This window comes from Ornithorhynchus anatinus, chromosome 6 (genome assembly GCF_004115215.2).
Source record: "Ornithorhynchus anatinus isolate Pmale09 chromosome 6, mOrnAna1.pri.v4, whole genome shotgun sequence".
Taxonomy (NCBI): domain Eukaryota; kingdom Metazoa; phylum Chordata; class Mammalia; order Monotremata; family Ornithorhynchidae; genus Ornithorhynchus; species Ornithorhynchus anatinus.
The window spans coordinates 10,851,918-10,878,344 of NC_041733.1; the positions used below are offsets into that span (position 1 = coordinate 10,851,918).

The 26,427-nt window shown below is 42.9% G+C and overlaps 1 protein-coding gene across 1 annotated transcript in view; it reads left to right on the top strand.

The window, feature by feature from the left end:
• The first annotated feature begins 23,406 nt into the window (after positions 1 to 23,406).
• TNMD (tenomodulin) overlaps positions 23,407 to 26,427 on the top strand; it is a 31,870-nt gene continuing 28,849 nt past the window's right edge. Inside the window, exons 1-2 of the mRNA XM_001512987.4 lie at positions 23,407 to 23,605; positions 23,754 to 23,888. Of these exons, the coding sequence (XP_001513037.2) occupies positions 23,558 to 23,605; positions 23,754 to 23,888 (183 nt within the window). The 5' untranslated portion in view covers positions 23,407 to 23,557. The remainder of the gene's footprint in view (positions 23,606 to 23,753; positions 23,889 to 26,427) is intronic.

A 26,427-nucleotide genomic window follows, 5' to 3' on the forward strand; every position in this document is an offset into this window, starting at 1 on the left:
TATTACTAATTGTGGTATTTGTTAAGTATTTACTATGTGCCAATCAGTGTTCTAAGCACTGGGGTGGATAGAAGGTAATGGGGCTAGACACAGTCCCCATCCCAAATGGGACTCAGGGTCTTAATCCCCATTTTACAGTTATTGAATCCCCATTTTGGAGATGAGGTAACTGAGGCACAGAGAAGTTAAGTGATTTGCCCAAGATCACACAGCAGACAAGAGACAGAGCTGGGATTAGAACCCAGTCCTCTAACTCCCAGCCCTCTACTCTTTCCACTAGGCTACTTTGCTTCCCACTTTTCTCTATACGGTCATCACTGCATTTTCCCGAGACAGTGCTGTGACTGACCGACAGTGTGTCTGATTTTTCACACGGGAAGCAGGAGAAATCAAAGCAGCCTTAGAGAGGGGCCCGGGAAGTTTGGCCAAATGGAAAGAACACAGGCCTGGGAGTTAGAAGACTCAGGTTCTAGCCCTGGCTCCACCACATGCCTCTGGTCTGAAACCCCCTCTCTCTTTCCATCCTTGACAATTACTCTCCCCATCTTCAAAGTCTTATTGAAGGCACATCACCTCTAAGGGGCCTTTCTTGATTAAACCCTCATTTCCTGCTCTCCCCCTTCCTTCTGCCCTGATTTTCTCCCTTTATTCACCCATCCCTAAGCCCCACAGCACATATGTACATACCTGGAATTTATTTATTTATATTAATGTCTATCTCTCCCTCCAGACTGTGAGTTTGCTGTGGGCAGAGAATGTATCTACCAACTCTGTTGTACTGTACTCTTCCAAGAGCTTAATACAGTGCACTGCATAGAGCAAGCACTCAATAAATAGCACTCAGTAAATGTGATTGATTGATTGATTGATGCCTCCTGTGTAACCTTGGATAAATCACTTTATTGTGTCTCACTTTACGCATCTGTGAAACAGGGATAAGATAAAAACAACTGTTCTCCTTCCCTCTTAGACTGTGAGTTTCAATCTGACTAGTTTGTATCTACCACAGTGCTTGCCATATAATAGGAACTTAATAAATACCATCAGTATTATTTTAATTATTGTTATTATTATTATTATTACTAAGGTCTCAAGTCACGGGGAGGCTAGCAGATCTGTGTCCCCATGCTAGCAAAAATCTCCTACCCTTAGGCAATTAGCAACTGGGCCAAGAGAAGGTCATGAGTTTTCTGAATGGTGGGGAGTCAATCAATCGATCATATTTATTGAATGCTTATTATTTGCAGAGCACTGTACTAAAGGTTTGGGAGAGCACAGTACAACAGAATTAGCAGACATGTTCCTTGCCTATAAAGAGCTAGCAGTCTAGATGGGGAGACAGACATTTATATGAATAAATAAGTAATTTATCATCTAAAATGTAAAGTTATGCACATAAGTGCTGTGGAGTTTGGGGTGGGCCAGAGACTATCATTGTTTTTCAACATGGAAACATTCCAGGGTTATAATCAGGAAGTGAGAGGGGAGAGATTCTCTAGGAAATAAAAAATAGATACTGATGAAGCCTGTTCCCTACTGTTTTCCAAGGGCAGATAATGAGACATTCCCTTCCTCACCCCGTTCACCTGCTGATCACCCATCACATACTATGAAATCTCCATTGTTTATTGGAGAGGAGGATTCCAATTCCCGTCCACCTCTCCCGTGCCAGTTCTGGAATCCCAGCACACCATCCTACTTATCTCCCTGAAAATGGAAAGTCCCAGGGCTCTCCACAGTGGTGGGGGAAGCACAGTGGTCATGGCTACTGTCTCAAGTGACCACAAGGACTCTGGCCACCACGGCTGTTGAGGATCCATTTGTTACTTCAGCCTGGATTGCTGTCGCCCATCTTGGAAAAAGAGGTTCCATTTTAAACAAGAACTCAAGCTACAGGATTTTCCTAGAAGTCTTTATATCTACACTAGACAAATGAAAAAGATTAGAAAGAGCTTCACCATTTTGCATGTTTATCCTAGCTGCATGATATTATAACGTCTGACTTGAATAAAGTGCTCCCAAGCTTTTCAAGACAGGAAAAAAGCAGTGCGGCCTAGTGAAAGGGAGTCTGGAAGTCAGAAAACCTGGGTTCTATTCCCTGTTCTGCCATTTGTCTCCTGTGTGACCTTGAGCAAGTCATTTAACTTCTCTGTACCTCAGTTTCCTCAACTGTATAATGGAGATTAAATCCTACTCCCTCCTATTTGGGCTGTGAGCCTGATTAATTTGTATCTACTTCCGGTACTAAGCACAGTGTTTGGCACAAAGTAAGAGCTTAATAAGCCCATAAAAAAAAGGAAAGTTCTTATTTGGTTAGGAAAGCACTGTCTCAAAAGCCTTGCTTCTTTTTGTTGTTCTGGGAGATCTGTTTTGCAGTATTAGTGATGTATTTCCTTCAATGGGTGAGGAACTGTAATTTGTTGTGGAGATTCTGTGTGATGGGTCATTGGTAGCATTTTGTCCTACCTTGCTGTCAGAACAATTAAGTTTCATACTTAACGAAGAGCCGAGTGGTGGAAAGTACTTCAAATTGCAGCAGACCAGAAATATTAGAGGGAGAGTCGCTTCCTGGCTAGGCAAATGTAGCGTGTGTGATTGCTGCATTCTCATTTTTCCTTTCTTTTAATTGATCAATAAATTTAGCTGCCTTCAGTGGTGCTAGGCTGACTGGCCTGAAGGTAAGAGCCCTTTGTTGGTTAGCAATCCTGATTTTGCCCTGCTTAAATTCAATGCAGAGCCAAGAGGAGACCCCAGTGGTAATGTCTGTCAGAATTTGGAGGCATAAAAAGGCCAAAGAGAACATGTTGCAGTCTGATGGGACAAGACAGGGCTTATGCTTACATCCTGTTGGGTCTCCCAGCCCCAGGAGTAAGCTCACTGTGGGCAGGGAATGTGTCTGTGTATTGTTGCAGGGTACTCTCCCAAGTGCTTAGTATAATGCTTTGCACTCAGCAGTGCTAAATAAGCACAATTGAATGAATGGGACAATGCAGATACCTGGATGGGTGTCCTGAGGCTGCCAGCCTTCCTTCCTGCTCCCCTACCCCCAACAGGACACCCCCACTCCTATTAATGACAGACGATTAGTAACCTACCTCTGTTACCCAGATGGGCTCCTGTGCCCCACACAGGGCTTTCCTTAAACTGTTTTCAGTCCCACTTTAGAGACTGGAGATCACCAAAAAACAACTAGTTCTCTTTTTTTAAGGTATCTGTTAAGCACTTACTATGTGCCAGGCACGGTACTAATCACTGTGGTAGATACAAGCTAATCAGGTTGGACACAGACCCTGTTCCACATAGAACTCACAGTCTTAATCCCCATTTGACAGATGAGGTAACTGAGGTATAGGGAAGGTAGGTGACTTGCTCAAGGTCACTCAGCAGATAATGAGGGAGCCAGGACTAGAACCTGAGTCCTCTGATTCCCAAGCCAGGGCTCTTTCCACTAGGGCAAACTTCTTCTCCTTGATCAGACTGTGAAAACTCACTGAGGGTAAGGAATGAGGGTCTTGCTAATGTACTCTCCCCAGTTTTTAGTACAGAGCTCTGCATTCAGGAGGTGTTCAGTAAGTATCACTGAATAATTCATTCATTCATTTTTACACAATTCATTCATTCATTTTAACTCAAGATTCCCTATCCTCACTCCCTTCTCTGCCGTTCTGAAAAATCTACATAATCAGTGGGTATTTAGGCACTATGATGAATCTACTTAAGCTCTCAAGAACTTTCCATTCTTGAGAGAGAAGGTGGGATTGGAAATCACTTGCCTCACTCTCGTCATCTGTAAAGCGGGGGGGATTCAATATCTGTTCTACCTCCCTCTGAGACTGTGAGACAAAGATTGTGTTGATCTGACTATTGACTTTACCTCAGTGCTCAACAGGGAGGTAATAAGCACTTAAACAATGCTACAGTTATTATGTACTATAAACATGGAATGGCAGCACATTCTAGTCAAAGGTGGCCAGGCAGTAGTCCTTACTCTGCCTCTGGCCTGGTGTGTGATCTTGGGCAAGTTGCTTAACTTCCCTGAACCTTAGTTCCTCATCTGCAAAATTACATCACAACATCTGTTTCACCTTATCTTCCAGGATTACCTTGAGGACAAATGAGAACCTCTGGGGAAGTATTTGGGGAAATTGATTTGAGGCTTTGCTAATGCTACTTCAGGGTGGAATTTGCAAGGGAGATGGACCCTTTAGGAGACAGAGAGACAGAGATGTAGAACCAGTTGAGCAGAAGGAGCTCAGAAAAACAGCACGGGGGTCAGGGTCAGTAGATGTTCAAGACCAGTAATATTTAAACCCTATTGCCACATCAGCATGTTTTTGAGCATCTACTGGATGAAAAGAGCTCTGTATTAGGCATTTAGGAAACCTATATTAGAAGTAAAAATAAGGTCCCCGCCTTGAGGAGTTTCCAGTTTTCATGACGAATGTAAATTCCCAAAGTGTTACCACAATAACATTCACTTCAACCAAACAATCACATTTTTTGAGCACTTACTATGTGCAAAATACAATATGGGTCTATTTTTTCATCCAAGCTTTTATGAAAAGATTCTGATGGGCATGAAAATTAGCTTCACATGAGCCATTTTTTCTGAGTCTTTCCAGAACTAACCCTCACTCTTTCGCTCCCCCACTGTGTTTCAGAGGCAAGAAAACCCATCTGAAATTGCTCAGGAGCTCAACCTTTGACCTCGACTGATCCAGTTCTCTCTAATCAGACCACAGTTGACTGGCAGTCAGGAAATTAACCCTTCTTTGAAGGTAGGCCAGAGGGGGTTTAAGCAAGGGACTGATATCACCTCATCTTCCAGCGATTTCTACATTTTTCAATTCTAGAAGCTTCAGATAAGTCTGTTTCACTTCCTGGTAGTGCCCATGCTGCTACCCATATAATTATCCTCCAAGATTCCATCTCCTTCCCAAATATTACAACCTTTTTCATCTCAAATACCACTGCAATATCAATGGTCGTGCATACCCTAGTCACACGATATCTAGCCGATAGACATTTTTCAAACCAAAAGCAAAGGTCTAAAGCTAAAGGAAAACACACAGCTACCCTAAAGGTTTATACTGTAAAACTGGGTTCCTATGTAATCTCTTATGGATTTTGAGGGACTTCCAGCAGATACATAATGTTCTGAATCCCATCCCGAAAGGAGCCTGGTTGCTAGAAAATACCACCTGCTACAACCTTCCTTCCAACCGGATGCAAAACGACTCCTGGGCAAATGGCGAAAGGGAACACAATACTATTTAAATGAACTATTCCTAAAAGACCCTCAGAGGCATCAGGAAATGAGATTCAGGCTCACCGGACTCTGTCAGCTCCCTCTAAATTTGGGGGGAGATTTCAGATGCAAATGCCTGACCGGATTTTGAACTTATTATATTTACAAGGATGACGCAAGGCACCGCTCCGCTTCATTTGAGTTGGCTCCACAGCAGCAGCTGCGTGTCCTTATTTCTTGATTCTAATCATCCATAGGATGGGCAATAACCTGGGTTTTCACAGTGTGGGGCTTTGTTTGAAGGTTGGAGGCCGGGGTGACTTCTGACAGGGCCCATCTTTCAGCCCAGGACCCGGAGAGTTTATGAACAGCCACAAATCAGGAAACAACGTCCTCCATTTTCCCCTGACCCTGCTTGCTGGTGAGTCAATGAAGAGGACGGTCATGAATCCAGTGGGCTGATTTTGTCGTTACTTCATTCTTCTCGGATTTGGAGTCGCTAATTTATTCAGGAGGGCCTGGCAGGACTAGATTGTTTATTCAACTTCTGGGACCATTTTGCTCATCTCTATCATTGAGTCATTTAGAACTAGAGGTTAGGGGTAGAAGAACCTTTAAATATAACAGACAACATGGAAAGCCTTTATGAGCTCCATGGGCTATAGGTCCTGAATATTTAAAGGAGGAAAGATTACGAGATGTTTCCTCCTCTTTGTCATCCGTCTGACATTATGATTCTCCCGCTGGTAACTTTCAGGGAGAGCAGGTTGGTATGGCTCACTGGGAAATTCATTACCAGGTATTTACGCTCTAAAAATGTAGTTGGCGCCACCTTCTCGTGCTCTGCATTTACAATAATTATACCAATAAACCTTGGTCCGTAAAAATGACAAAGAAGGACTCCAAGTGGGTAGAAAAATTGTTTTTCCTTATTGCACCATTTTTTATTGGGCGGAGACAGCAACAGTTCCGAGGCCAAACGGATGGGAACAAATTCTCCTCCCTGATCCAAGTGTCACTACCGTGATAACTATAAGTGGCCTAGTGGAAAGAACACAGGCCTGGGAGTCAGAGGACCTGGGTTCTAATCTCAGCTCTACCACTTACTTGCTGGGGAAGCCACATAAGGTCTCTGTGCCTCAGTGTCCTCCTCAGAAAAACGGGGTTTGCCTGTCCTTTCTCCCCATTAGACATGAACCACATGTGGGATAAGGACACTGCCCTGCCTGATTACCTTGTACCTACCCCAGTGCTTAGTACAGTGCTTACCACATAGTAAGTACTTAATAAATACCACAATTATTATTCTTACAAAATTTGGGCGTGGAGAGGAAGAAGGCAGAGATTTTAGAGGGATGAGATTTGGGAGGGGACAGGTCTCGAAGAGCTAATGGGCAGCAAGGCCTAGTGGGAAGAGCACAGGAGAAGCAAAGTGGCCTATTGAATGGAGCACAGACCCGGAAGTCAAAAGGACCTGGGTTCTAATCCCAGCTCTGCCACTTGTCTGCTGTGTGACCTTGGACAAGTCACTTGATTTCTCCGTGCCTCAGTTACCTCATCTAGACAATGGGGATTAAGACGGTAAGCCCCATAAGGGATGTGGACTTTGTCCAACCTGATTAGTTTTTATCTTCCCGGGACTTGGTACAGTGCCCGGCACATAACAAATATCATTTAAAACAAAGGAGCCAGGAGACCCTTATTCCAGTCCCAACTCTGCCACTTGCCCGCTGGGTGACTTTGGACAAGTCACTTAACTCCTCAGTGCCTCAGTTTCCTCATCTGGAAAACGGGGGTTGAATTCCAGTTCTCCCTCGGCAGTTCACACGGGCATGGGACTGTGTCTTATTGTACACAGTAAAATAATGGAACATAGTTAAGGGCTTAACAATTACCACAATCATCATTAGTATTACTTATTCAGTGAAAAATCTACTATTTGGGATCTGCAATTGTCAACTGTATGGTGCTTCCAGTGTACGGATCGGAAAGCTGGACAGTGAAAAACCAGGATAGAAAGAATATTGATTCTTTTGAAATGGGGTATTGGAGAAGGCTTTTGCAAATACCCTGGATTGCCTGAAAAACAAACAAATAGATTTTGGAGCAAATTAAACCAAAGTGGTCTTTGGAAGGCCAAATGACTTGACTTAGATTTACATATTTTGGACACATAATCAGAGGACTAATTCTCTGGAGAAGACACTAATGCTAGGAAAAGTCCAGGGAAAACGTGGAAGAAGCAGACCGGCAGCTAGATGGTTAGAGACCATAACAACAAAAACGGAAGATCCGTTAGAAAAGTTGCTGAGGACAGGACATTCTGGAGAAAGTATATCCAGTGGAGTCACTATGAATTGGAAATGATTCGAAGGCTCTTAATAATATTAATAATAATAATCTGACTGAAAACTCCCAAAGCTTTGGAATGGGGATAAGTAAGGCTGAGACTCCAGCTCAAACAGCTCTGGGGAAAATTACCCCCATAGAAAGGGCACTGAACACAAAATGAACACATCACCAAGCATGGCTTAGTGGACAGAGCATGGGCCTGGGAGTCAGAAGACATGGGTTCTAATTCTGGCTCTGACACTTGTCTGCTGTGTGACCTTGGGCAAGTCACTTAACTTCTCTGTGTCTCAGTTCCCTCATCTGTAAAATGGGGATTAAGACTGTGAACGCTATGTTGGTCAAGGACTGTGTCTAACCTGATTATTTTGTATCTACCCCAGTGCTTAGACCAGTGCCTGGCACATAGTTAACGCTTAACAAATACCATAATACTAAAATAACCCAATTTGCTTGTATCCACCCCAGTGCTTAATACAGCACCTAGCACATAGTAAGCTCTTAAAAAATACCATTATTATTATTATTATTATGTTCATCTTCAAAATGGCAGTGTGCAATATATAACCCAGTCAGAAGGAAGGAATTTTTCAGTTTTTTCAATGCTGCTCAGGGGGTGATATATTCAGGGACTTGGAGGACCTACAAAGCCCAGGAACAGACCTGTGCAGAATGCACAGTTATTCAAAAGGGAGGCGATTCCTTAAAGGGCGACTCCTTAAAGGAATCATCCATACTGGCCTGTCATTAATCTGAAATTAGGTTAGGCCATTTTGCAAATGCTGCCAAGGCTAGCGTCAAAAAGGATTCTGGGTAAAGCTACTTAGGTTCCAAAAGTCTGGCCTGAAATGTATGCCTTCTGGATGTGAAACCCAGGCTGATAGATTAATGGAAATGGTCTCAAGATTTTGCCCTGTTAGTTTGGCTTTTAACATGGGAAATGATAAATTGGAGAGGACCATCACCTTTCACTTTTCATTAGGAAAGAATTACTGGTAGGTTGATCCTATATTTGGCAGCCTAAAGAAGATTCAGACTTGAAGCGAATGGGAGGCTTATATCCTGCAAGGGTTTTGGAAAACTAGATGTCGCTGAGCATGCTCTGAAGGAAATGTTTGGCAGCCATCTTGATTCCCTCTGAATATATCCAGAGTCTTCTAGGATCATATGCACAGCTTTTGTAGGGAGACAGCTTCTGCAGGGAGTCAACTCTTTGCCCACCTGGCCCACTCCCATATAATCTGGGTGACAACAGAGGCAGAGGCTAAGAAGAGTGCAATGAGGTCCAGTTCCCTAGCCAAGACTTCCAGAAACCAAGAAATTTCAGGACTTTTCCAGCTCAAGTGGAACATCTGGCCACATTAACTGAGGAAAACTTGATAAGATGCCCTGACCACAGGACCATCTGGACCAGAATAAAGAATACTGGACTATGGGAATTTATCAGATTGAGCTTGACACAGACATTTATTCCTCCTTGTATACTGCATCAGCCTCCTTGCTGACCTCTCTGCCTCCTGTCCTTACTTCATTCACTCTGCGACGTGGAACATTTTTCAGAAAAAACAATCGGTCCATGTTTCCCCACTATCCTCAGCATCAAATAGAAACTCCTTGCCCATTGTCTTTAAGGTACTCAATCTCCTTGCTCCCTCTTATCTTACCTCACTGATTTCCTACTACAGCCCAGCATCCTCACTTCACCTTTCTTGGGCCAATCTACTCTCTGTACCTCAATTTTTGTCTATAAAAATAAATAAAAAATAAATAAATGATGGTATATAAGTGCTTACTATGTGCAAAACACTGTTCTAAGCACTGAGGCATACTAGGTGATCAAGTTGTCCCATGTGGAGCTCACAGTTTTAATCCCCATTTTACAGATGAGATAACTGAGGCACAGAGAAGTTAAGTGACTTGCCCAAAGTCACACAGCTGGCAAGCGGCGGACCCGGGATTAGAATCCATGACCTCTGATCCCAAGCCCGGGCTCTATCCACTGAGCCACGCTGCTTCTCTATCTCACCACCAACCCCTCACCCACATTCGGCACCTGATCTGGAACTCCCTACACTTCATATCCGCAGATTATCATTCTCCCTTCCTTCAAAGCCTTATTAAAATCACATCTCCTCAAAGAGGCGCTTCCTACCTAAGCCCTCGTTTCCCCTATTCCCTCTCCCTTCTGCATTGTCTTAGCACTTGGATTTTTACCCTTTATTCAACCCATCCTCAGCACCACGAGCACTTCTGTTCAGACCTGTAATTTATTTGAATTCATTCATTCAATAGTATTGAGCGCTTACTTTGTGCAAAGCACTGTATGAAAGCACTTGGGAGAGTACACTTTAACAACAGATTCCCTGTCCACAACAAGCTGTCTTCCCCTCTTGACTGTAAGCCCGTCAATGGGCAGGGATTGTCTCTATCTGTTACCGAATTGTACATTCCAAGCGCTTAGTACAGTGCTCTGCACATAGTAAGCGCTCAATAAATACTATTGAATGAATGAATGACTGTAAGCTCCTGTGTGCAGAGAATATGTCTACCAACTGTTATATTGTACTCTCCCAAGTGCTTAGCACAGTAGTGCTCAATAAATACATCGATTGACTGAGGAAGTCCAGGAAGGCAAATCTTACTAAAATGCTATTGGACAGTCATTTTCAACCAGTCATATAGTGTTTCATATGATTAAAAAGTCTCGTCTCTAGACTGTAAACTCACCAGTGGGTAGAGAAAGTGTCTGCCAACTTGGTTGTATTGTTGTGTTTTCACCTTTCACTGTACATAGAAAAAGCTCAATAAATACCGTTGTTGATGATATACATATCTTACAAGTTGTCATGCCATTCATTGCTTTACATTCAAGAGGTTTAAGAAAATTACCATGAATAATATAAAAATATAAATAAAGTGAAGCAGTAGGCCTGGTGGAAAGAACCTGGAACTCACAGTCAGGAGAGCGGGTTCTGTTCAACCTCTGTAACCTGCCGGCTCTATGAGCTTGGGCAAGCCATTTCACTTCTCTGGGCCTCGGTATTCTCATCCACAAAATGGAGATAAAATCATTTCAATGAATCAATCATATTTGTTGAGCATTAACTATACGCGGAGCATTATATTAACCCTTTCTTTCGAATGGGAAACCATTCATTCAATGGCATTTATTAAGCACTTGCTGTGTGCAGAACATTGTACTAAGCGCTCGGGACATTCCTTGCTCCCACAGTGAGCTCTAAGTCGGGTGGGGGGGAAGACATCAATACAAATAAATAAATTACAGATATGTGCATAAATACTGTGGGCTGGGGTGGAGGGCAGAGCAAAGGGAGCAAGTCAGGGTGACGCAGAAGGGAGCCGGAGATGAGGAAAAGTGGGGCTTAGTCTGGGAAGTCCTCTCGGAGGAGATATACCTTCAATAAGGCTTTGAATAAGCACTTAATAAATACTGTAATTATTTTTACTAAATACTAACTCTAAGGAAAGTACTCCACTAAAAATTCACTTACATTTATAAAAGAGAGGGTGAAGGACATGTTTTAAAATACTCCAAAAAATCAGGAGTTCTGATTTTCTCGTTCTGACTGTGGCAGAGATAAGCCTGTTGGAAAAGGATTCTGAGTTCCTGATAAGGAACATCCTGTTACAGATTTCATGTTGAAAACCATTTTGATATGGCTTTGCTCATTAGACTAGCAGCTCTAATTTCTGACATTATCTTTGAAAGGTGAAAACACAACCACCAACATCAACGGCGCCTGGAAAGAAAACTGCTTTGTTTGGAAAAACCAAACAGTTTTCATTGGAAACATTTCCTCCTGGGAAAAAATATCAGAGAATAGTTGTCCCCTGGCTAGGCCCAGAAGTGAGATCTCCTATCGGACAAAGAAATATTGTCAGCAACTGTCAAAGTGGGTGTAAACTGCACAGCTCCAGTGCTCTGATGTGTTGAAGGACAGGAGCTGTGAAATGTGAACACTGAAATTATTATAATTATGACATGTATTAAATGCTTTCTATGTGCTAAGTGCTGAAGTAGATGCAAGATAATCAGCTCAAATACAGTCTCTGTTCCACAAGGGGGCTCATAGTCTATCTGTTGCCGAACTGTACATTCCAAGTGCTTAGTACAGTGCTCTGTACATAGAAAGCACTCAATAAATACTACTGAATGAGTGAATAATCTTTCTAGGAGGGAGGCAGTGTCATCTAGTGGAAAGAGCACAGGCCTAGGAGTTGGAGGACCTGGGTTCTAATCCTGCCTCTGCCACTTTTCTATTGCGTGAGCCTGGGGAAGTCACTTAACTTCTCATTCCTTCTATTTCCTCATCTGCAAACCCCACATGGGCCAGGGACTATGTCCGACCTGATTGTCTTGTATTTACCCCAATGCCTGGCACTTAGAAAGTGCTCAACAAGTACCATTTAAAACAAAGAAGAAAGAGTACAAGACTGGAAGTCAGATAAGCTGTGTTCAAGTCCTACTTCCTCTATTGACCTACTGTGGACTTGGGACAAATCTCTTAAACTCTCTAGACTTCCACTTCCTTACATGCAAAATAGGGACAAAATAAATTGTGAGCCTCATGTGGGAGGAGAACTATGTCTGATTTGATGACTGTATCTACCCCGGCCCTTAGTTCATAATTAATCCTTAATAACTTCCAATACTATGAGGAAGAAGAGAAAGCAGGTAGCTTACCTCCATTTTACAGACAAGGGAACTGAGGCAGTGAAGAAATTCAATCCTGGGGAAAGCTCATGAGGAGTTCACGAGAAGCAGCAGGTCCTAGTGGAAAGAGCACAGGGCCTGGGAGTCAGAAGGACATGCGTTCCAATCCCGGCTCTGCCACTAACCTGCTGTGTGATCTTGGGCAAGTCATTTCACTTCTCTGTGCCTCAGTTACCTCGTCTGTAAAATGGGGATTAAGACTGTGAGCCCCATCTGGGATAGGGTCTGTGCCCAACCTGAACCTAGCACTTCATAAAGTGCCTGACACATAGTTAACACTTAACAGCTTCACTTGGGGTGGAGAAGCAGCGTGGCTTAGTGAAAAGAGCCCGGGTTTGGGAGTCTGAGGTCATGGGTTCTAATCCCGGCTCTGCCACTTATCAGCTGTGTGACTTTGGGCAAGTCACTTCACTTCCCTGGGCCTCAGTTACCTCATCTGCAAAGTGGGGATTAAGACTGTGAGCCTCATGTGGGACAACCTGATTAACTTGTATCAACCCCAGCGCTTAGAACAGTGCTTTGCACATAGTAGGCGCTTAACAAATACCATAATTATTATTAATAATAATGATTTCCCTCCGGAGGAGGGAGTTATTTGCGGGAGATGCCACCAGGTGGCAGAATTGTGTCAGTAACCAAGGCGCTCTTCAACACTGTACGTTCATTTCTTCCACCACTATGAATTCCAAGCAAAGCCTAGTAGGTGATTAAGGTCTCTATACATTAAAAAGCTAAGATTATGGATTTGTTCAAAAAACTGTATCTGTGCAACTTCCTCTGTTCATCCGCAGGTAGTTCTCATTTTCACCTTATGACTCAGGGCCAGGGCTCTTTCAGATCCCAAGCCACAGGCACCAGACTAAGACAAAGCCAAATCGTCAGGTTTTGGAGGGCTCAGACAGCCCCCAGGAGCATTTCTGGCTCACCGCCTTTCCTAAATGCAAAAAAAAAAAATGAACAAGAATGTTTCATTTTCCCTTCTGCTTCACAGTCAACAACAGAGTTATCCAGAGGGCTGGATTCCCTCTCCTTCTCCCAGCTAGGCTCCATGTGGCTCTTTCTGGGGAAGTGGGGCTGGCATAACTATGCCTTTGCACCCTTCCTGGAGATAAGGGGGCCTGAAATCTGGTCTTCCTAGGTGAGTTGGGAGATTAGGGGCGTCTCAAGGGAAGGGGACGTAAAAGTGGACAGGTGTTTGCTGAGAGAGGAGGAGGAGTGAAGGAGAATAGAGAAGAGGATAAAAGGACAGGAGAGAGGAGGAAAGAGAAAGTAGAGGGAGGAAACTGGAAAAGGAGGAAAGATGGGAAAGAGGAAAGTGGGCAGGGAATGTATCTACCAACTTTTTTGAATTATACTCTCCCAAACATTTAGTATAGAGCTCTGCACATAGTAAGAGCTCAATAAATACGATTGATTGATTGATTGATTGATTAAAAGGAGAGATGGGAAGTAGATGAGAAGTGATGAGAAAAAGGAGGGACAGCTAGTGAAGAGATGGAGACTGACATTCTCTGACTCCTCCACTATTACTATTCCTGCAACCATTACGTCCATGGCTATGGAGTTTGGTCCCATTATCCCAACCTAAAGGGAAACTCTTAATATGTCTGGCCTTAGGCCTTTCAAATGGCAGGACCCTTCTGCCCAAAGCAGGACACCTGGTGTCCCTACCCATGGGCCAACCTCCAATCCATTTCCTCCCAAACACTCAGACATCCTCTGACCTCAATATCTGCCTGCTGCCCCCTACTCTCATCCTGACTGTTTGAGTCTTGAAGACTTTGGGTGGATTCGTCTTTCTGACCCGCCTCCAAACTTGTTACTTGTAAACTATTCAATTGTATTAACAGATGGAATAGCCCACATTCCGTAGAAGGAAACTGCATTTCTAAAAAAAGCTTTCACCCTGTTCATTTCTCCCCAACAAGAGCTGGTCATATTCATGGACACAGATAAGAGATGGTGGGGCACTTTCTAAACTATCTTTTCTTTCCTGTGAAGAGATTTCTCATCTTTCCAATTCTCCCCACAACAATATCTGCTCTGACTTAAATGCTTAAGAGAAAATGCTTAAGAGAAAAATCTCACCCTTCTGGGACATAAAAGAATTCTTCTTTCTACCAGTCTATCCCCCACTTTTCCCTCCCAGTTGTCCTCGTTCCCAGAATAGCTTTGGATGGGGTGGATTATTCCATTCCATTTTCCTGATCCACTCCCAAATTGAGCCAGCTTCCTCTTGCCACGTCCCCACTCCTATAGACCCCATTTCCCACTACAGGCAGGCAGGCAGGCGGTAATTCAGGCAGTCAACAATATTGATTGAGGGCCTGCTGTTTGCACTATACTAAATTCTTGAAAGAGAATACAATAGATATTAGTAGGTACAATCCCCACCCTCAAGGAGCTTCTGATCTTGAAGGCTAAGAGGGAAATGAGAATCAGCTTTTCTCTGGCACAGCCAAGTGGGTCCTGTCCAGATCTATGTGATAGCCCTCACCATCAACAGCATTTATTGAGCACCTAGTCTACTGGGTTCTCTGCACAATGTAAAGTGCATGACAAAATGTGATAGGGGTGTCTAGTGGAAAGAGCACAGGCCTGAGAGTCAGAAGGACCTGAGTTCTAATCCCATCTCTGCTGCTTGTCTGCTCTGTGATCTTGGGCAAGTCACTTAACTACTCTGTGCCTCAGTTATCTCATAAGTAAAATGTGGATTAAGACTGTGAATCCCAAGTGGGACAGGGACTGGTTCCGATGCAATTATCTTGTATCTACCCAATGCTTAAACAGTGCCTGGTGCATAGTAAGCACTTAACAAATACCGTTAAAAAGTACAAACTATCAGTGCTGCCCTCAAGAGACTTAATCTAATGGATCACACTCCTTACACAGTGCTAATACTTTACCACTCAGACCTGTTGCTTCAGTTTTAATCTTCCTCTCCCACCCTTTCAGTTGGAATTAACTCTCCCACCACCACCACCAGGGGTGAATCCATCTGTAAACATGGATTTGTACCCTTTAATCACCCCTCCCTCAGTCCCATAGGCACTTAGGTACACATCCACAAATTATTTATATTAATGTCTGTCCCTCCCTCTAGACTGTAAACTCACTGTGAGCAAGGAACATGTCTACCGACTCCAGTATATTGTACTCTCCTAAGCACTTAGTACAGTATTCTGCACATAGTAAGGTGTCGATAAATATGATTGATTGATTCACTGAGACAAAAGCCCTTCACAGTTCCTTCAAACACAGCTCAAATAGTCTCTCCATGCCTGCCTAGAAATCTGAGCTTAAGCCCACCTTCTAAATTTCACCTCTACAGTCATACTGGGGGCACAATCATTTTAGCAAATATTACTCTCCTAGGGTTCTTGAACATTTTCTTTCAAAGCAGTACAAATTAAAAACAGCTAAAAAACATTCCATAGACACTCCCTCTGTACTTACTCTGCTTCAGCACCAAGTGCTGCTCTTATAAATCTCTCAAATCCTTCCTCTCCAGCAGGAAAAAGGAAAAAAGGAAAGTCTGCACTCAGCCCTTTAAGTGTCTGGATCTTCCACCAGTCATCAGGAATGGTCTGCTCCTGTGAAGCAATAGATTTATCTGAGACTAAAGAGGGAGATGCAGGTCTCACTAGTCTCCACTTAAATCAATCAGTGGTACTTACTGAGCACTTACTGTATACAGAATACTGAACTAAGTGCTTGAGAGAGTACAATATAACAGAGTTTTTAAACCTGTTCCCTGCACACAAGGAGCTTACAGTCTAGAGGGAGAGACAGATATCAATGTAAATAAATTACAGATATATACAAAAGTGCTGTGGGGCTGAGAGAGGGGTGAATAAAGGGGTTATTCCAACTGAAAGGATGAGAAAGGAAGATTAAAACTGAAGCAACAGGTCTGAATAGCAAAGTATTAGCCCAGCATAAGGAGGGCAAACTATTAAATTCCTTGAAGGCAGCAATGGTAACTTTGATTTCTACATTTTCCCATGCACCTAATACAGTCCTCTGCATCAAGTAAGCTAAGTGCCCAACAAATGCTTAGAGTAAATGAGGAGAGGAGGGAGGGAGTGACCCCCTTCCCGGAACAATATTCAGGGTGACCCCACACACCTTTGGGCCAGAGAGATTCCAGGTTCCTCCTTTGATCCTCTGTGGAAAGATGGTTCAAGGAAAGGAATAATAATAATAATGGTATTTGTTAAGCTCTTACTCTGTGTCAAGCACTCTTCTAAGCACTGGGATAAATATAAGGTAATCAGGTTATCCCACATGGAGCTCACAGTCTTAATCCCCATTTTACAGATGCGGTAACTGAGGCAAAGAGCAGTTAAATGAGTTACCCACAGTCACATAGCTGACAAGTGACAGTGCCGGGCTTAGAACCCACAACATCTGACTCCCAAGCCCGTGCTCTTTCCACTAAGTCACACTGCTTCTCTGAATGCACCCAACTCACCAACCCTTGTCGATCAGTGGTATTTATTGAAGGCTTACTGTGTGCAGAGCACTTGTACTAAGCGCTTGTGAGAGTAAAGTCCAACAGATTTGGTAAGCACGATCCCTATCCTCAAGGATCTTACTGAGGATTTGAGCTTCCATTAAGCAGAGCTCTCCAGCCCAAGGTTCCTTATTTAAGACAGTGCTTTCTTGGTGCTAAATCAGGCTGCCTTTAGAGCTTTCTTGAGGTAGCTCTGGCACCGAGAAAGAAGCTTCTCCCACTTTGACACATACATATGCCCCCATGAGCTGCCAGGCACAAGGTAGTGAGACTCCAGCAAAAAATAACACCCTTGGACAAATTTCATTCACAATTAATTTACCCAGGCAAGGCAGTGTTGTAAATACTATTTATAATAATAATAACTGTGATTTTTTTAGGTGCTTACTATATGCCGAGCACTGTACTAAGCACTGGGGTAGATACAAGATAATCAGGTCCCACATGGGGCACACAGAGTAAATAGGAGGCATAACAGGTATCGAATTCCCATTTTGCAAATGAGGAAATTGAGGCATTATATAATAAGAATACCTATTCTCCTGGATAGGTACTGTATCCAACCTAATTAATTTGAAATTGCTTCAGCACTTAGAACAGCATTTGATACATAGTAAGCTCTTAAAAAAAAAACATTAAAAAAACCCAGAGAAGTAAAGGGGCAAGTCACAACAAATGAGTGGTGGAGTCAGAATAAGAACCCAGGGCCTCTGACTCTCAGTTATTTGATCTTTCCATGAGACCACACTCCAGGTCCTCCTTCTAACCTGGAAATCCCTACCCCTCCATATACAACAGATCACCACTCTCCCTACCTTCAAAGTTTTATTAAAATCAAATATCTTAGAGGTCTCCCCCAATAAAGCTCTCTTTCCCTGTTACTCCCTAACCCTTCTGGGTAACCTATGCATTTGGATCAGTGCCTGTTAAGCACTGCTCCACAACGCTTATCTACGTATCCATAATTTATTTTACTGTCTCCCCGCTCCAGACTTTAAGCTATGGACAGGGAATGTGTCTATCCAATTCTGTTGTATTGTACCTTCCCAACGACTTAGTCCAGTGCTCTGCAATCGAAAAAGTGCTCAATAAATACCACTGATTCATTCGATCATATTTATTGAAGGGTTCCTGTGTGCAAAGCACTATACTAAGCATTTGGGAGAGGACAGTACAACAATAAAGAGACACATTCCCTGCCCACACCAAGCTTACAGTCTAGAGGATTGATAGATAGATTGATAGTAAAGTTGCTTCATACCATTCTGGAACTGTCCCACCCTGGGGTGGGAGGGAGGAGAGGGCCACAGGGTGCAGTGGGGGAGAGAGGGTTGGACAGATCAGACAGAGATGTGGCCCCAGCCATATATCCCTTGCAACTCTTAGTCCAAACCAATTCTCCAACTACTCACCTCCAAATCTTGGCACAGCAGAAACAGCTTCCAGTCATTGGTGACATCCTTAAGTGGCTACTTGATGACCGGTAGCCAGAGCCAAGTGTTACACTGAGCCATTGGGACCCACTCCATGAGGGCAACAGGGACAATGTTTCCAAAGCCTTTTCAGCTAAACATTCCAGTTATCAGACAAGATTTAAGATTTAAGAGTTTCCCATCAGGGCTGAAAAGGCCCTAAAATAGCAGCTTTCTGACTCAAACAATTCATCAGTTGTATTAATTAAGAGCTTATTACGTGCAGAGCACTGTACTAAGCATTTGGGAGAATACAATATAACAATATAACAGACACATTCCCTGCCCTCAGTGACCTTGAAGTCTAGCGGGATAGACATTAATATAAATAAAGAAATTATAGATATGTCCATAATGCTGTGATCTGGGACGAGGGTTGAATAAAGGAAGCAAGTTGGGATGACGAAGAAGGTTATGAAAGAAGTTTTCTGCCCCCTCCCATTCTCTGTTCCCATCTCAAACCCTTGCCCCCATTCCACCTCCATGCTTAAAATGAAGCCTTAGCACTTATATCCCAGATTATTCAGAGTTCAGGGGTCTGCTTAGTACAGGGCCTTGCACATGGTAAGAGCTTAATCAATGCAACTGATTGATAGATCGATTCATTCATTCAATAGTATTTATTGAGTGCTTAGTATGTGCAGAGCACTGTACTAAGCGCTTGGAATGTACAAGTCGGCAACAGATAGAGATTCAAACAGTGGTAGGCACAGAATCAATAAAGCAGTTTGCTAGAGATACTTGTTTAAGAGCTATAGAAATCTGGGTGTGAGCTGATATCCAATAAATATTCAGGTTTTATAATATTATAATATTCAATATTCAGGTTTTTGTCTCTTCCCTCAGCTAAGGCCCCTTCATTTTCATCTCTGCCATGACTGTACAGATCAGATAGATGCTTGCATTTTGCTTGTAAACTCTTTGAAGATTCGTCTACTAACTCAACTGTAACTACTTAACGAAGTGCTCTGCCTGCAGTAGTTAGTCAGTAAATACTACTGAAGTTAATGATGACTGATAGACACCTATCAAGAAGGCACCAAGAAGCCTTCCCTGACTAAGCCCTCCTTTCCTCTTCTCCCACTCCCGTCAATGGGCAGGGATTTTCTCTTTCTGTTGCCGAATTGTACATTCCAAGCACTTAGTACAGTGCTCTGCACATAGTAAATGCTCAATAAATACTATTGAATATGTATATAACTATACATCCATAATTTATTCATTAATTTATTCATTTATATTGTCTGTCTCTCCCTCTAGACTGTGAGCGCCTTGTGGGGAGGAATGTGTCTGTTTTGCTGCTTACTGTACTCTCCCAAATGCTAAGTACAGTGTTTTGCACAAAGTGAGCACTCAATAAATACAATTGAATGAATAAATGAATGAAATCAAGGGGATGCAGGAGGGAGTGGAAGAAGAGGAAATGAGGGCTTAGTTAGAGAAGGCCTCTTGGAGGAGATGTGCCCTCAATAAGACTTTGAAGGTGGGGAGAGTAATTGCCTGTCATATGTGAAGAGGGAGGGCTTTCCAGGCCAGAGCAAGGATGTGGGTAAGAGGTCAGTAGCAAGATAGATAAGATTGAGGTACAGTGAGTAGGTTGCCATTAGAGAAGTGTTTGGGCTGCGATGTAGTAGGAGAGCAGGCGGTGAACTAGGAGGAAGAAGTGGATTTGAACAAGAGTTAGTGCTTAAATAATAAGGTATGCAAATCAATACGTTCAGAAGTGCTATATTAGCCTGCAGCTGAAAGACCAGGGCTTTGAAGATGAAGATCAGAGATTTGAATCTGCCTAGACTGCTCAGAGGAGAAAACTGCCATGGATGTCATACCAGCCGCAGCAGGCTGATCTGTCATCCTCTCCTTGCCAGTTCCAATCTTTGTCTAACCTTTTGTCCCAACCCAAGGAAAGACATATTCCTAATTGGATAGAAGGAGGGCTGAAATGACCCTGGTTTGAACTCCTGGCCTTGGCAAGAGGCTCAAGGACGGAGAGCTGGGGTACCAATTGACTTTCCAAGCCTAGAGGGAATCCAGGTCTTCCAAACCCAGCAGGGATTTCCTGCCAGGAGTTAGAAACCATTGTGAATTAGTATTCAGATTCTATTTCCAAGCTTATTGCCCCCAGGCAGTCAATTTAGGGCTTAGAGACACTGTCATTCTGACTTCAGGGAGGTTTGCATTGGAACAAAGAACACGTAAAGTTCTGAAACAGTTCCTTGATGCCCATACACTATTCATTCCATGGTTTTATCTGGGTCCATATAATGATGGTATTTAATGATGGCATTTATTAAGTGCTTATTATGTTTTAAGCTCTGGGGAGATACACGATAATCAGATTGGATCCTGTCCCTGTCCCACTTGGGGTTCACAGTCTCAGAGGGAGGCAATATAATCCATTTGGGGGAGAAAGGAAGGGGAGGTAGAGGGAGGGATATCTGTACACTGGAATGGATTGTTTTTCCTTTCAATTTTATTTATGTGAAATCCCAACTGGGAGCCCACAAGGAATCTTTCAGGCTAAGATTTCCAGGCACAAAGATTTTTACATAATCATAAACTCTGTTACACTAGGAAGAGACCTAACTGAATCAGGTACCTAGATAATGATTTAAATCGATTTTCCAGATTACACTGGAATCCATCCCTAATCTCCTATTGTTCACTCTCTAAAGTATAAAATCAAAAGATCTTTGGCCAAATGTAACATTTTCCACTTGCCCTCCTTGACACCCCTTGCTACACTGAGACACAGATTACAGGACTTCCTCTAGACTGTAAGCTTGCTGTGGGTAGAGGTGTCCATTGTATTGTTGAGTTGTACTCTTCTAAGTCCGTACTACGGTGCCCTGCACACGGTAAGCTCTCAATAAATACGACTGATTGACCGATAGATTGTTTTCTCCACTATGTCTCACTGAGGCTTTTCGACATATGTGTGTGTGTGTTTTCTCGTTATCATCATCAACATTATCAACTACACTATCTGTGGACAGGGCATTGTGCAAGGCTCTTGTACTTTAAGATCTGCAACAAAAATAAAAGACACAATCCCTGCCCTCAAAGAATTTACAGTCTAGAGGAGTTGACTAAGTAGATCCAAATTGTCAAACCATACAATAGGTTTTAAAAAAGGATGTCTACTAATTATTTTTTTAACAGTTAAAGAGCAAAAGTTTAAAAAATTAATTTAAAAATAGCAGATAATAATAATTATTATGGTACTTGTTAAGCGCTTACTATGTGCCAAGCACTGTTCTAAGCACTGGGGTTGATTCAAGTTAATCAGATTGGACACAGTCCCTGTCCCACATGGAGCTCATGGTCTCATTTCCCATTTGATGGATGAGGTAACTAAGTCCCAGAGAAGTGAAGTGATTTGCCCAAGGTCACACAGCAGACAAGAGGCAAAGCTGGGATTAGAACCCATGATCTTCCAACTCCCAGGCCTGCTCTATCCACTTTGCCAGACTGCTTCTCTATAGAGATACATATGTGCAAATCAATCGATCAATGGGATTTATTGAGCAGTTTCAGTGTGCAGAGCACTGTACTAAGCCCTAGGGAGAGTACAGTACAACAGAGTTGGTAGATAGATACATTTCCTGCTAGGGTGGTGATAAACCAGTGATTATCTCTTGGAGGAGGTGACTTTTTAAGAGGGGTATGAAATTGGGAAGGGATGGGGTTTGAGAAGAGGAAGTTCCAGGTGGGGAGAAAGATACTGAAGAGTTGGAAACAGGAGAATCATAAGTGAGGAAGAGTTAGAAGGTTACCTGGGGAGGAGCAAAAATTGTAAACTGGGGTCTTGTGGGAGAAGAGAATGGAAAGCTAAGATGGAAACTATTGGTGGAGAGCCTTGAAGTCAATGCTTAGGAGTTTTTATTTTATGCAAGAAAGACTGTTCCTTTTTAAAGCGCTTTGTTTCTTTCTTTCCCTCTTCCTTTTACTGCCCTCAACCTTCTTATTCTAATGTCAAGAGAAGCAAGAAAATTCTGGAGCTGAATTTAATACCTTATTTTACATCAACCCAAAAGTTCAGTTCCATTCAATAGTATTTTTTGTGCCCTTAGTGTGCAAAGTACTGTGCTAAGTGCTCTGAAGAGTACAATATAATAATAAAAACACACACTTTCCCTGCCCACAGTGAGCTCACAGACTACAGCATTGATTGAATACTTCCAGTTTTAAGGGGAACTTGATAATGACGATGGAGTCGTGATCCTGAGATTGCAATCAACTAATCGATCAGTGGTATTGAGCACTTACTATGTACAGAGCACTGTACTAAGCACTTGGGTGAGTACAAGCACAATACAACAGGACGTGTGCAGAGGAACTGATTCCAGTACTAGTGGCTTGTGCCTCATTACCTGCACTTTCTCATCCCTGCCTGGCAATGCAGCACATAGTACAGTGCTCTGCGCATAGTAAGTGCTCAATAAATACGATTGAATGAATGATCTTTGCCCACGTTAGCCAGCTACAGGCAAAACTGGAACTGAAACCCAAGTTTCCTGATATTCAGAGCATCACTTTTTCCACTGGACTAACTGCAACCAACAACAGGGCTTGGGGAGAAATTGGAAGGGAAGAAATCGAGGGACAACAGTTCAAAGATGCTTCAAAAGGATCCAGAAGTCTAAAGAAAGGTGTCAATAGAGAAGACGGAAAGAAAAATATGCCACGGGGCAGGAAATAAAAGGAGGGGGGGGACACAGAATTTTGGGGTGGGTAGGCTGGTTTTTAGATTTCTTAGCAATAGTATTTAATAAGCACTTAGTGGATGCAAGGCATTGTATTAATTGTAAGAGTATTTATTAAGTGCTTACCATGTGCAGTGAACTTTCCTAAGCACTGGGAAAGAATATATTCATGTGGGAATTAGACACAGTCCCAGGGGGCTCACAACCTAAAAAATCTAGTAGAAAAAAACTTTTCAGCATTCCCCATTCTTGGTCTCTCTCCAAACCTCAGGGCAACAGGTTTCACTATTACCTGCCTCTCCTGCCATTTTGTGCTGAATCTGCTGCATTTGACCCTATATATCTACAGTAATCCGTTGCCCTCCTGGAGCCCCCGCAATACAGCAGACTTTGGGATGACATATTTTAGTCATACAAATCCAGTTTCTCCCCTCTGGCATCTGAGATCCAGCTCACTTGGAGCTCCACCTCAGCACTGGCCTCTCCAATTCCTCCCTGCGCACCAGAAAGAAAAGTTCTCTCCAAGAAATCATGGGAAAGAATCCTCCAGGGAACCGGGAGGACTGTCACGTCCTAGATGTAAGTGGGTAGATATCCTCACTCGGACATTTTGCTAATTTACTTATTCTATGGCATAAGAATATTGGTCAGTGTTAGAGATGGCTATTTGGAATGACTTCATAATATCTGAGGTGGTTTGTCTTTTCTTTCTGCTTTTTTTGTTTAGGCAGAAGCATCTAAATCCAACAGAAAGATTTGTAGGCGATATAAGATTTGGGGATTAGTCTTCAGTATCCTGGCCCTTTCTCTCATTCTTCTGTGTACGGGCAGCAAGCATTTCTGGAACCCATCAACCAAAAAAGTAAGTGAATTCCTATTACGATCCAACCCTTTATATTCTCAGTCCTCGTCCTCGGGCTTCAGACAGCCTTTGTAAAAACCACTGATTGTTTTAAAAATTACAATTGCTAAATATCTTGTGAATGAACTTTCTGGTAACCAGTGATTGAGGCAAGTTGGTATTTTCTTTTTCTCGCTTCTCTCATTTTGAGTTGGTATTTGCAGATGGCACATTACCTGGGCTTCTATACCTGGACTGCTATAACCTTTGGATTTAAAGAGTTAAGGTTGCTTGCTTCTTATTGACAGAAAAGTTTTATTGAAGGAAAGAAAATACTTTCCATCTCTCTTTCAGTTATCTTGCCAGGAACTGGTGGAAAAGCAATTATACCGCCACTTAAAGAGAAACAGCCATAGTAGAGCAGCAAAGGGTTTTCAGGGATTATATTTCTGGTTTTAATGCATCTGCCGCATGAAAAAGCGATGAGACTGATTTCCTTTCTCTGGGAGCAGCTCAGCTGACTCTAATCACATTTGTGGCTTCTTTAATTAGCAGTTTTCAGTCCTCACCAACCATGACTGGTGGAAAGAGCCCAGGATTAAGCATCAGGAGATCTGGGTTCTAATCTGCCTCTACCACTTGCCTGCAGAGTGACTTTGGGTCTCAGTTTCCCCATCTGTAAAACTTGGATTCAATACCTGTTCTCGCTCCTACTTAGATTGTCAGCCCCCTGTGGACAGGGACTTGTCTGACCTGATTATCTTGAATCTAGCCAGTGAATAGAACTGTGCTTGGCAGATAGTAAGTGCTTGACAAATACCACAATTATTATTATTTCTTATAATTATTGCTTATAATAATAATAATAATGATATTCCAGTCTACAAAGTACAGGTCACTTAAAAAGACCCCTACACTTTAAACTATTTGGAAGTTACCAAAACACTGTATTTAAACGATTTCCTTCTTTTGCTACTTTCCCATCAATCCTTAGCTGGCAGTATTTATTAAGCACCTACTGGGTGCAGAGCACTAAGCTAAATGCTTGAGAGAATATATTTTTCTCATTCTCTGGTCTTGGATTTTTCATTCTTTTGGCAGAGGAAGGCAAAGAGTGAGAAAGAAAGGCAGGAAACCAATGAGAAGATGAGAGGAGACAGGAAGAGTGTAAAGGTAAAGAGAGTAAAGAGTAAAGGTAAAGAGAGTAAAGGAGGTGAGGAAGGGTAGAAGTGAATTGGGGGTAAGGGAGCAAAGGGAAGGGCGCAGTGGAAAAAAGACAAAGGAGAAGCGGGGTGAGAAGGAGGAGGAAATGAAGAGGGTAAAATGGGATGACTTTCCCAATGAATAATTATAATAATAATCATAAAAATAGTACTTGTTAAGCGCTATGCGGCAAGCACTATACTAAGCACTTGGAAAATACAATTCAGCACTAAAGAGAGACAACCCCTGCCCACACTGGGTTTAGGACACAGTTTCTATCCCACACTGGGCTCACGGTCTTAGTCCCTATTTTACAGAGGAGGTAACTGAGGCACAGAGAAGTAAAATGACTTGCCCAAACGTCACGCAACAGACAAATGGCAGAGCCGGGATTGGAACCCAGGTCTTTCTTACTCTCGGGCCCATGCTCTATCCACTAAGCCATGCTGGGGGCCTCACTGGGCTGGTCTTGCATTGCCTAGTTAGAATGCTCCCTTAAGAGCATTTTCTTCCAGGGCCCTGGCTCTTGGAGACTCTCTCTCCTCCTCAGTAGAATGAGGCCATATCTGCAGCTCCCTCTAACCACGGGGGAGTTTCCTGCTACCATCAGTCACCTGAAAGCCTCCTTGATGGTTTTTTTTTTCCTCATCACTTTGTCTTTGTTTATCTGTTTAAAATAAACAGGGTTTATTTAAATCCCACATCTGGGGCTGGCATTTTCATTCCAGTCTTCCTTCACCTCCCTCCTCGCTGCTAGAAGCTTTCAATTTCAGGTCCCCTTCCAAGTGCACGGTTCAAACTCCATGTCACATTGGAATTCATCCCCTCTGTTGTTTTCCAGTGTGGGAAGTCCAAGCAGAGGTGAGAACCAGCGTGAGAGGTGAAAAGCAGTGGCCTAGTGGATAGAGCACGGGTCTGGAAATCAGAAGGAGGTGGGTTCTAATCCCAGCTCTGCTCCTCTCTGCTGGGTGACCGTGAGCAAGTGACTTCATTTCTCTGGGCCTCAGTTTCATCATTTGTAAAACAGGGACTAAGACCATGAGCCCCATGTGGGACATGGACTGTGTCCAACCTGATTATCTTGCATCTACACCAGAGCTTAGTACAGTGCATGGAACATAATGAGTACTGAACAAATACCATTAATAAAAAACAAAAAAGGGAGAATTACACCCGATCATCTGTAAAATGGGGATTCAATTCCTGTTGTCCCTCCTACTTAGACTGCAAACCTCATGTGGGATAGGGACTGTGTCCAACCTGATTACCTTGTATCTTCGCCAGTGCTTAGTACAATTCTTGGCACATAGTAAGCACTTAACAAACGCCACCATTATAATAATTATTATGAGTGACC